The 10876-nt window shown below is 43.8% G+C and overlaps 1 protein-coding gene across 3 annotated transcripts; it reads right to left on the reverse strand.

The window, feature by feature from the left end:
* On the reverse strand, positions 1 to 7714 carry LOC105181288 (synaptic vesicle glycoprotein 2B). 3 transcript variants are annotated; one of them, XM_011137957.3, is made up of 12 exons: positions 7487 to 7714; positions 4240 to 4308; positions 3964 to 4125; positions 2720 to 2882; positions 2382 to 2503; positions 1951 to 2195; positions 1460 to 1626; positions 1174 to 1375; positions 971 to 1085; positions 673 to 832; positions 299 to 426; positions 1 to 218 (listed from the first exon to the last, which is right to left on the reverse strand). In XM_011137957.3, exons 1-12 carry the CDS (start codon positions 7509 to 7511, stop codon positions 136 to 138), a joined length of 1641 nt encoding a protein of 546 aa, XP_011136259.1. In that variant the 5' UTR covers positions 7512 to 7714; the 3' UTR covers positions 1 to 135. The 3 variants fall into 3 exon arrangements, with proteins under 3 accessions (XP_011136259.1, XP_025153331.1, XP_011136258.1); XM_025297546.1 differs by lacking the exon at positions 7487 to 7714 and adding an exon at positions 5521 to 6124; XM_011137956.3 differs by lacking the exon at positions 7487 to 7714 and adding an exon at positions 4508 to 5039.
* Positions 7715 to 10876: the final 3162 nt, after the last annotated feature.

Raw genomic sequence — 10876 nt, forward strand, 5'->3', positions numbered from 1 at the left:
TAAGGCACTGTATGAACACAACGTGTATTTACACAATGGAGAAAAAATTGCGAGCAACTGCAGCTGTAACAGCGATGTGTAACAGCACAAGTCGGTCTTTTCATCAGATGCGAAACATCAGGTGAGCAGCGTGCGTCAAACCATGTCCTTCGGTACATATTCGGTCGTTGTGAGCTGTTTTCGTTTCCTTGGTAATACAGCAATCAAAAGCGCACATACTGTAGAAAATAAATAAATATGTACGTTATTGAGGTCGATTTTCATCTTTCGACAATCTTTCAGCAGACGCGATCCTTACTTAAAGAAGCCGTGCCAATCATGACGAAGGGTCCTAGGCATGATAAATCAAATAAAACGGGGAACAATAAATTGCCTATCACCGCGCCGATTCTTCCCATCATCATGGTTATACTGACCGCCATAGTTCTGAAAGCGGAGATAAATGTAACGTGTGCGTAATGAATCGAGAGAGAGAGAGAGAGAGAGAGAGAGAGAGAGAGAGAGAGAGAGAGAGAGAGAGAGAGAGAGAGAATTAGAAGATGCATTACACACAATGAATCTCTTCTCATTCTTCTCGCTCCCCCATCCTGCCCCTCCCCCAATCCTGTATAATTTTCTTTTTTTCGAGAAGGAACAAGGTACAAAGCGAAGAACATTGAGCTGAGAACTTACCTTAAACATGTGGGGAAATTGTCGACGATAACGTTGATAACGGTCGCTCCGCCTATGCTCGACATCGCGACAAACACCGAGGACAAAACGAGGACGCCATTGGTATCATTAGCCCAATAGAGCGAGCCGCAACAGGCAGCGGCGACGATGAAGCAAATTGCTACAAAGGTAAAAACAAAACCCGAAATATTATCTTGTGCCGCGCAAAACGTTATCTCTCCACTCCACACACTCGCAAGTGCCGATTCCACCTGCCACAGGTGAGCGGCAAAGCGACTATCAGATCGTGCTATCTCACCCATTAATTTCTTCTTTCCGACCACTGTGATGAGGGAACCGGCCAAGGTATAACCGACAACACCTGTAACGGCAATTACGATGGAGTTGACAAAAACTCGAGAATTCAAGTATGGCTGAAATGAGAGAAAGCCGTGTTAACCGCCAGATTTCTTTTTCGGAACGCTCGAGAGCGACTACATGTACGAAGGGAACGTCACTCACCGACACACAGGCAGCCGCGACGTTGTCCATCGTCTCGTTGACGTATCGAGTAGAATTGTGCTGCGACTTTTCTTTACCTAACATGTAGCAAAAGGACGGCTGCAAGCCTAACGCATGGCCTAACGCATCTCTCTCGACGGTATTCTTGTAGCTCTCGATCATGGCGAACAGCTGCGGCATCCAAAGTCGCAGCGAGTTTGACCTGAGTGAGTGAAGGTAATTAAACTTGAAACGTCGCGATTCCGCCTTTCGAAACCTTTCGACAGAAAGAACGAGCGCGACTGACCCTGTCGTTGCGCCGAACTGTATCATCGATATGGCTATCAGCTTGAAGATGTTGGGTGGCAAAAACAAAGGCTTGATTTGCTTCCAGCAGGTGTACGCTTTATCCTGCAAACGTTCTCCGGAAGATTTGACTCCTTCAATCGAATATTCATCCTCGAGAGTTTTTATCTGTTTGTCGATTAAACACGTCGTTGGCGTTAACTTTGAGCGGCAATGGTTGTCACTCGACAACTGCGACAATGGCGCAGCAGCGACAGCGAGAGAGACAGAGAGAGAGAGAGAGAGAGAGAGAGAGAGAGAGAGAGAGAGAGAGAGAGAGAGAGAGAGTACGCGCAATTGTACCATGTATACACACACAAGTGAGTGTGAGACTCAACGATATAATCAGTCTTATAATAAATTAGATACGATTTCTTCGAATATTCGCGCAGCGAGTCATTACACTAGCGATCGCGAACGCGAGTAAAGTATCGTTACGTGCACGCGTGTTACCGGATATGTGTCAGGGTCCTTGCCGGTATTGAGCGAGTAGATTTTCTTGAAAACGTCCAACGCCTCGTCGTGTCGACCTTTCAGAATGAGAAAACGCGGGCTCTCCGGAAAGGCAAACAGAGCGATGCACGCTAGAAACTCGGGTAACGAGCAGATTGCCAAAAACACTCTCCAAGAATGGATCTTCATCGTTCCATTTAGAAGCGTAAAATCCCACGTTTGAGGTATCACGAACCACGCTATACCTACGAACCGAATAACAGGAGTCGCTCGCGGCCGTTTGGTGGTAGTGGTTTCTCCGTCGGAGAAAATTATACCGCTACCACAGTGTGCTTTTTGCACACTGTGGGGCATTTATATATCATTAAATCGACACTTTATTTAATTTATAATCTACGCTCTCCTCCTCTTTCTACACAATACGTACGTACATGGCAAGGAAATATTTCCGAGCGAGAAAAACACACCGAGCCACATATACGAGCGCGATCGATGTACATCGCCGTGTGTCTCCGCCAAGTACGACATGAGCGCTGCGTATGGACCGGACATGCTGCAAATGTTTTGATTAACCTGTCATATGTATCTTTGTCTTATCAACTCCATAATATATCCATGCGTTCTTCTCAACACTGACATTGCAAACAAGAAGAATTACAAATTTAATCTAATTTCCAGATTTGATTCTCGTCTACTGTTTTGCAGTTAGAGACTTTGGAATGATACGCCTCGTGCGGTGGTGGTATATTAGGTTGCACCTTCAACTTACATCACGCCGTCGAAAAATTTGCATACTAATAAAATCCAAAAGGTGTACGAAAAAGATGTCGCCAAACTTAGTAGACCGGTCACCAAGTAACCGTAGAACATGATTTTCTTACGGCCGAATATATCGGTCATGCAACCCCAGAAAAATGCCGTGCAGATCATACCTGAAACAAATCGACGTGATCACATTCTGTCTGTGTTTGTTGATTGAGCTGTCTTTTTCGACGAAAATTAGTTGTCAGAAAGGAAGGAATTAGACATAAATATATATAGTCCGAATAGAATGAATTGCGAATAGAATCGAGTGCAATGCAACGTATGAAAATCAGCGTTGGATTATTCGATACATTCGCCGTCAATCCAAGAGCTCTCTCCCATAAGTTTGACAATCAACAAGAATTATTAGAGATACGTACAATCATTTCTTTTCCATTTCATTCATTTCGTAAGATTTTACGGTTGGCATTGATGCGGATAGTCTATATTGACTTAGCTCTGGAGCAACAGTTGAATGATTGATTCTGATGTAACACTGGCAAACAATTCTTGGCCAAACCAAACTCTCGCGGAACAAATTTTACAGAGCTCGCGAGGACATAAGGACACATAAGCAATTGAAGACAGACATAAAAGTTCCAGCGTTTTGGGATATTCGGGTAATACGTAGTTATCGAGTTATAGATTAATAATTACAGAAATCTGACGAGTGAGCGCGCGCCGAGATGGATGATTGGAGAAACACACATGTGTATTTCCTTCTTATGTCAGTCGAAACAGTCGTCGAAAAGTATTTCGCAACTATTTGAAATAATAGAAATTTACATAACCCCATTCTTTATCGTATATATATATTGTTGTTGCATCGTCAGATTTCTTGCTGCCAACGCCACACAACGAACCGCGACGTTTCCAAACCTTAAAGAGCAAACCGAGGGAGCCTTGATCCGCAGACTGAATAAGTCTGCAGAAATCGTAAACGACCAACGTTGCATGATACAACCCGGCCGGTCTTACTTGGCACTTGGTTGACAAGAGACAACGGCACGGTATATTTACCGTAGCGTGCGCGGTTGCCCTCACTCTATAGCCTACAAGCGAACCGGCCGCGGCGCCGCCGGCGGCACAATCCGCACGATAATCATACTCTAAGTGTGCCAAACGCGCTCTTAGGCTCGCACATCGAGCTCGCACCTGTAATACAGCGTGCTGTAATATATGCGATTGCCAAGCGACTTGAAATATCACCTGCAAACACCATCGAGTTCAGCAGCCCCTTGTCGAACATTGTCAAGCCGAGATCGCATTCGGCGGATGGTAGCACGTATGACATTGACGACGACGAAAAGATACTGGAGAAACAGGCTGGCAGTACCGCCAATAACAGCAGATAGTTGAATTTTCCATAGCCTGCTGGGACACACGGAAGAGCGTTTGACGAGGATGAACATTTAAATACATGCGCGTGCATGCGAGATGATGATAATAATAATAATAATAATACTTTACGTCTACTTTTCTTACCCGCTGATACGATCGCCCGTTCAAAATCCGCCCGACCCGGATCCTCGTGCCCGGATTTTACGTCCACGTCTGCAAATGAAAGCAAAATTCGCGGGATACCGCGGGATTGCTCCTTATTGTCGAGACACTTGCTTCACCCGACGTTGCTCTCTGCATCGCCCTCGTGCGACATTGTTTGCCTTACTTACCTAATTAGAAATTGAAATGAATAAATTTATTGCAAGAGACCAATTTTTCGCGAAACACACATACACGTACAGTGACGCACCGATTATACGTGTCTTATGTTTTTGCGACCAGTCATATATTCTCCAAGTCATATATTCATCCCCGGTTGAACAGTTGACCGATCATCCCCGGTAAGACGCGACAATGCAGCAGCGATGCGAAATGCCTTATTCGATCACACGTTGTCGTGAACGAAACGATAAGCGTCGGTCTTGTAAATTTCGGTTTCGCGGAAAGCGCACCGTCGCGCGTCGGACGTAACGTAAAATATTAATATGGCTTATTACATATGCTTCCGATTTGCATCTTTAACTTGCGTAGCAAGCTCGCGCGCTGCGATTGTCTCGGCCCTGAAAATCACGAGGAACAGAGAAAATAAGAAGGCGCACCGGATTGATTCGCACTCAAATCAACCTATGTAATTAGTTTATACTCGTCCGTATTAATTCCGTTAAAGTATTCGCGTAAAAGATCTTACATCTTACGCCCTTATACAGCATACTACTTTCCTCGGACGAGCTTTCGAAGCAGCTTCCAAAATTACGTCAAATTGACGAGGTGCCTAAAGACAGATCTGTGCAATCTGTGCGATACAATCATATCAATAAAATAAAGTTCACGAGATAGAGCTGTAATATATTTTACGCTACAGCTTCATATTTAATTAATTTGACCAAATCTATACCGAGGATATAATCTTATCCACACGTCGTCCTAGCTAGAAAGCTAGAAAGAGTGAAATAAAAGAAATTGAAATTTTTTTTTTAATGTCAAAGTCTCAGCAGCTTCCAAGTTATAAAGATAAGAATGCTTCAACGCGAGTTGGACTTACAAAATGCAAATAGACAACAATATGCGTGTAATGCGTGTAAACGCGTTTTAAAATGTTACCGCACCAAAAGAATAGCGACGGTTTACTTATAGTAATTAACATACCAAATACATATAGTAAAAACAAAACAAATTGTAGAAAGATACAATGTACAAGTTTTTAAATTTAAATTCCTCCAATTTAAACTGTACGCTTGAAACAAACGATAAGAAATTACTTACCGTAATTTCACAAACAAATTATCACCGTCGCTTCTTATCGTTTACTTGAAACGTATATTTTTTTAATCCGAGATTAATTTCGTCAAGTTCGGTTTGGTTCAGAGTCAGGTCATCGGATTCAGGACTAAATTAGAGTCACGGAGAATAAACTTCGGCTTGTGTCTTGGAAATTTGCAAATTTCTGACCGAGTTTGTGGGAGTGTGGAACGGTGATTGAAGCGAGCAAAAAAAGTCCCGTATTGTTTTGCGCGATATTTATATTAATGATCGAGTTATTAATTATACAAGTCGGATGAGAATGAGCGCGCCGGCACCGAGACGGTAGGGGAGCAGCGTCTGAGCCGTTTCCGGGCAATAGTGCAGTCCGGGCCCAGTTGTGCAGTCTAGCAACTATTTTAGCAACTATTGCTTGCACATAGCGTAGAGGAAGGCATTGCGACGACGCATTGCTACACGTGCGTCTCGCCGCGCCGCAGCACATCGCGTTTAAAGCTCGCACTGATAAAGCCCCGCTAAATATTCGCGATTACATGGGTCATTTTATGCGACAATAGCGAAAATAGCTCATATTAGTAAGTGATAAAAGGAGAATCGAAAAATCTTCCGATTTTCTTCTTATCGCCAAACTTTTGCGAGAAAAGGGGATATTTGGAAACGGCATCTACACAGTCTGTCCCAGATACGGTGAGACTGGTTCCGTCAAAGTTCTTAGCGCAGCGATATCTATGAGTGAATGATGGTATAGGTGAATGTTCGACCCTTCATCTACTTAATCTCAAACTTTGAGCGAATTCGGTTGATATTTCACTGCGGTTTGACATTTTATGTACAGTCACTTTGTGTACGTCGGTCGAGAAACCAACATGGAACATGTTTTAAATTGGGTAAAAGTGGTGCAGAAACGTACGAAACGCTAAGAAATGTGTACGGGGATGAATGCATGTCCCGTGCACAGGTTTTCCGTTGGTTCGGCCGATTCCGTGACGGTCGTGAGGACCTTGCGGACGATGACCGAGCACCGCCGCCAAAAACCACTCGCAATGAAGAAAACATCGAGAAAGTCAAAGAAATTCTTCGAAGCGACCGCTGTGTGTCTGCGAGACTCATCGAGGAGGAAACTGGGACACCGAAAAGCATCTGTCGAAAAGGTCTATCGAATTTTGACCGAAGATTTGGGCAAACGGAAGGTTGCACGATAATGCACCATCGCACAAAGCCATCATGGTACGTGAATTCTTGACCAAAAAAGACATCATTGTTATCGATCATTCATCTGGTATTCACCTGACTTGGCTCCGTGCGACTTCTGGCTATTTCCCAAACTGAAATTGCCGATGAAAGGAAATCGTTTCGATACCATCCCGGTCATCCAAAAGACTTCGACCGCCACGCTAAAGGCCATTCCAGCCGATGAGTATAAAAAATGTTTCGAAAAATTTGTCGAACGTTTCCAGCGCTGTATTGACTCAGAAGGAGACTATTTTGAATAAACAAGAATAAAAAATCAAAATAATAAACGCTTTGTATTTTCTTTAGACCAGTCTCATTGAATCTGGGACAGACTGTGTATGTGATTCTCAGCATTGCAATTATGGTATGGTATGGTATGGTATGGTATGGCGCAATTCCTCATTCCGCAATTCAACGGGGATTTTGGCGCTCCCGCGCCGATTCCTCGGGTCAAGGAAAGAAAGAACAGAGCGGCAAGAGAGACGCGGCGATTTCTCTCTTTCTTTTTATCTATCGCGGAATCGAAGAGAATTTTCGAGTATCTCGATTATGCGTGACGAGAGAGGGTGTGAAAATACACGAAGCACCTACCTCTCGTCGTTAGCTGTGAAACATTTCGGTGCTGCGCGCGGAATACGCGCAATACGCACGATGAGAAAGTGATATGGGTCGCGAGCGAGAAAATTCAAGCCGAACTGTACAAAACGAGCTTCGACGAGATCAGACGACAACTTGCCTTTGGATTTCATGGGGGGACTCATGAAATGTGTCCGTATACGATATCGTCCGTATCGTCGTCGTCTTTCGGTCGTGGAATATTCACGGGACAAGCGGGAAAGAGTGCCGCAGACAAGATTGGGTAGACTCGCGCGGCGTCGAGATACCGACGACTAATGTTGTTCTTTTGCGGCTCGGCTTCGGCTGCACATGCACAATGCGCGCGTTAAACTGGCCGATTCGCGCGATTCAAAAGCGTAGCAATGGCAAAAGAAACGAGCGACGAAGGTGACGACGCGAGCGTCCGTCTAACGCGGTGGGGCAAAACAGGTTCCCCTGAAAGAGAACTTGTGCAACACATCGTCGACATCGTCGAGAAAAAGAAAAAAAAATAGATTATTCCTCGCATCCATCCGCCCCCGCGACGAAGCGGACGCGCGCGCGCGCGCGCGCGCGGCGGTCCCGTCCTGCCGCCGTCGGCCGTATCAGTCATAAAACTATGTTTTTGTGAGTCGTTCATAAACGACTCACGGGAGGCATGCGGCGCAGCGTCAGAGAACGAGCGGGAAGCAGAGCGGGAACAAACGTTTGTATCGTCTGCAAAATCTGTGCGAATCGTGATGCATTTGTAATGTTTGTTGCTTCCGATAAATACAGTGCAGGGAGGTAAGGACGAGATATATATATCGGCAAATGACGGCAAATACGGTGCAATTTCGAGAGATACTACAGAAATGGGGAATTCGATGCAGCGTTTGCCTTCGAGACGCGACAAGAGTATTTTTCAATATACCGCAATATACCGTGCGCGAGATTTGTTCTACGTTCCTTTTTACGCGCGAAACCTTCTCCACCTCTTATTCTTCTCAACCCCGATCTCCACGCGGAAATCTTCCTCGTTCTTTCGGATTTTTCTCTTCTTCTCACGAATTCTCGCCGTCCTCATCGAATGTGATTGTCGAAGAGAAGAAAAGCGTCGCGGTCTTGGAATTGCGCCGATTAATTTTGCGCGGCCCCTTTATCCTTTATCGGAATTTCGTAAATAAAGGTTGTACGCTGTATCTTCATCCGCTGTAAAATTGTGATAAACGTCCTACTTCTTCGGTGCTGTATTTTTCTTACGAGCGCATTTGCCATGTCAGTAGTAAAAACCGATCAGGAGAATAAATCTGCATGATTGTTCTGCATACTTGCTCCAACTAGCTAAATCGAGATTGTAAACTCTTGTATTTACCTTAGATTTATTAGGCTTGGTCTCAATGAGATATGTATCGGCCGGTAGTTAACCGTCCGGCCATTAAATACCTGTATCTGTCATTCTTTTTAATAATACACGCCGTTTTATAACTATAAGGAGTCTCTAGAATGGTGTATCGGAATCGGTCGTATTCCAATCAATTGCCTGCTCAGCTGCTCTACCACATATTCAATCCGTCCGTTAATACAGACAAAATATGGACAACTACCTACCTACTGCAAATCTGAATGTGTTTTACACGTGTTTTTACACGTACAAGCGTGTGACTCTTATATCACCTTAGCACATAATTTAATTAATCTCATTTAACATGTTTAAATGTATTAAATGACGGGACTCAAGAAACATGTGTGTGTGTGTGTGTGTGTGTGTGAAGAAAGTTTCAGCCAATTACATATTTATACGCGTCAAAATAATATATTCAGATTTGCAGTGAATGTCCTTCCTCGTGGAATTTCCTTCCCCGTGGGGAACGAAAGGGAGAAACAATGGAAAGGAGAGAATCGAAATTCTCCCTGAATCTAGCAGATTTGAATATTGAAAAAAAAAAAAATAATGATATACCTTGTAATATATCTCATATTTTATGTAGTAAAGAATCGTCACACTGTGAAAAAAAAAAAAAGAAAACGTCCATGCAGAGTGTGATTTGTAGAGAAACGTAAAACGGGATAAACGAGATAAACGGCTTTAATGCATCGTTTGACTCGAGATCGCACATGAAGCCTTCCACTATGAAGCCGGATTAATCGACCGATCGTATTACAATATGACAATCTGCAAAAACGCTATAATTGCGCCGGCAAATTATATACGCTTCAACGCGAAAAAAGGAACACTGCTCGACGCTGCCTTTTTCTCCAAACAAACACATCCGATACCACAGATTTTGATTCTGACGAAATTGTTCGTACATATTGCTTCATACTGTATAAATGATTTATAAGGTAAGGAAAATATATATATTCATACTGTATTAATTTATATTAACGTATGCAATACGTATTCTTCTTTTTTTCCCCCTTTTTTTTACCAGCCGCAAAAAATCTTGAATTTATTAGCTACGGTTAGCCATTTGTAAATTTGTATTTTCCACTTTAGACTGTGACTCATTAAATTTTTAATAATAATGGATAATCGTGTCGACGCGACACTTTAAAAATTATATCTGACGGCAATACTGGAAAAACACCGTTTGTTCTGGTTATTCGTTAACCGCAACCGCGATTAGTACCGTTAAACGATCCGTCTGCTATACGTACTGTTATGTCAAAGCCAGTCGCCAGCGAGTAAAAAGCACGGCGATCAAGCGCAACGCGTTATTTGTGCGTCATGAGTGCGCGTAAAATCATTTATCGCACGGTATAGAGCGATCGAGGATCCAAATAGCAAAATTGTGGCCTGAGTATCCTGAACGTACGGATCTCGCTCGCGAAGATGCTGTTACTTTATACGACTTTTCCCAATGCATCTGCGAGTTTTGCCTCTCTCTCTCTCTCTCTCTCTCTCTCTCTCTCTCTCCCTCTCCCTTGGTACTCTTGAACATAATTATTAATCGATTGAATCGTGCGTGAATAGGTTGCGAATAGATTAAACCACGCCGCACGGCGTCGATTGGACAGAAAACGACAATCGATGCATAATTTACGACCTAACCCAGCGGACTTTGATACAACTCACGATCTATTTCCAACATTAATCCTCGACTCGTCACCGCGCGCGTATTTATTAGCATAATTGTTTGCAAACGAACGAGTCTTATCTCGTGCGCGAGAGATATGTATGATAAAGTGTATTATATAAAACGTACATTTAGAATATATTACCAAGAGAGAGAGAGAGAGAGAGAGAGAAAGAGAGAGAGAGAGAGGAGAAGTATACGGTTCTCGGATGAATTTCAAAGTGTAACGCGACGACAATACTGATGAAATACAAACCTCCCGCAAGGTGCAGTTTCCCCCCCCCTCCCCCGCCTCCACCCCTTAGTTTACAGCGCAATGTATGTATATATACATATACAGGTACGCGCGACCGCCGCGCGGATTTGCCCCACGGCACGGCACGGCACGGCACGGTCGGAGGGCGGAGGGCGGAGGCGCTACTCCGTCTTCTCTCCTTTCTACTTAGATCGAATTACGCTACGTAATGGTC

Source organism: Harpegnathos saltator, unplaced genomic scaffold, assembly GCF_003227715.2.
Source record: "Harpegnathos saltator strain DR-91 unplaced genomic scaffold, Hsal_v8.6 scaffold18, whole genome shotgun sequence".
Classification (NCBI taxonomy): Eukaryota; Metazoa; Arthropoda; class Insecta; order Hymenoptera; family Formicidae; genus Harpegnathos; species Harpegnathos saltator.

Coding starts and splice junctions, on each gene's coding strand:
- LOC105181288 (XM_011137956.3), bottom strand. CDS start 4,559: ATGACTTGGAGAATATATGACTGGTCGCAAAAACATAAGACACGTATA. Junction 4,309..4,507: donor ACATAAGACACGTATAATCG/GTGCGTCACTGT, acceptor TTTCATTTGCAG/ACGTGGACGTAAAATCCGGG. Junction 2,196..2,381: donor CGGAAATATTTCCTTGCCAT/GTACGTACGTAT, acceptor TTCGGTTCGTAG/GTATAGCGTGGTTCGTGATA.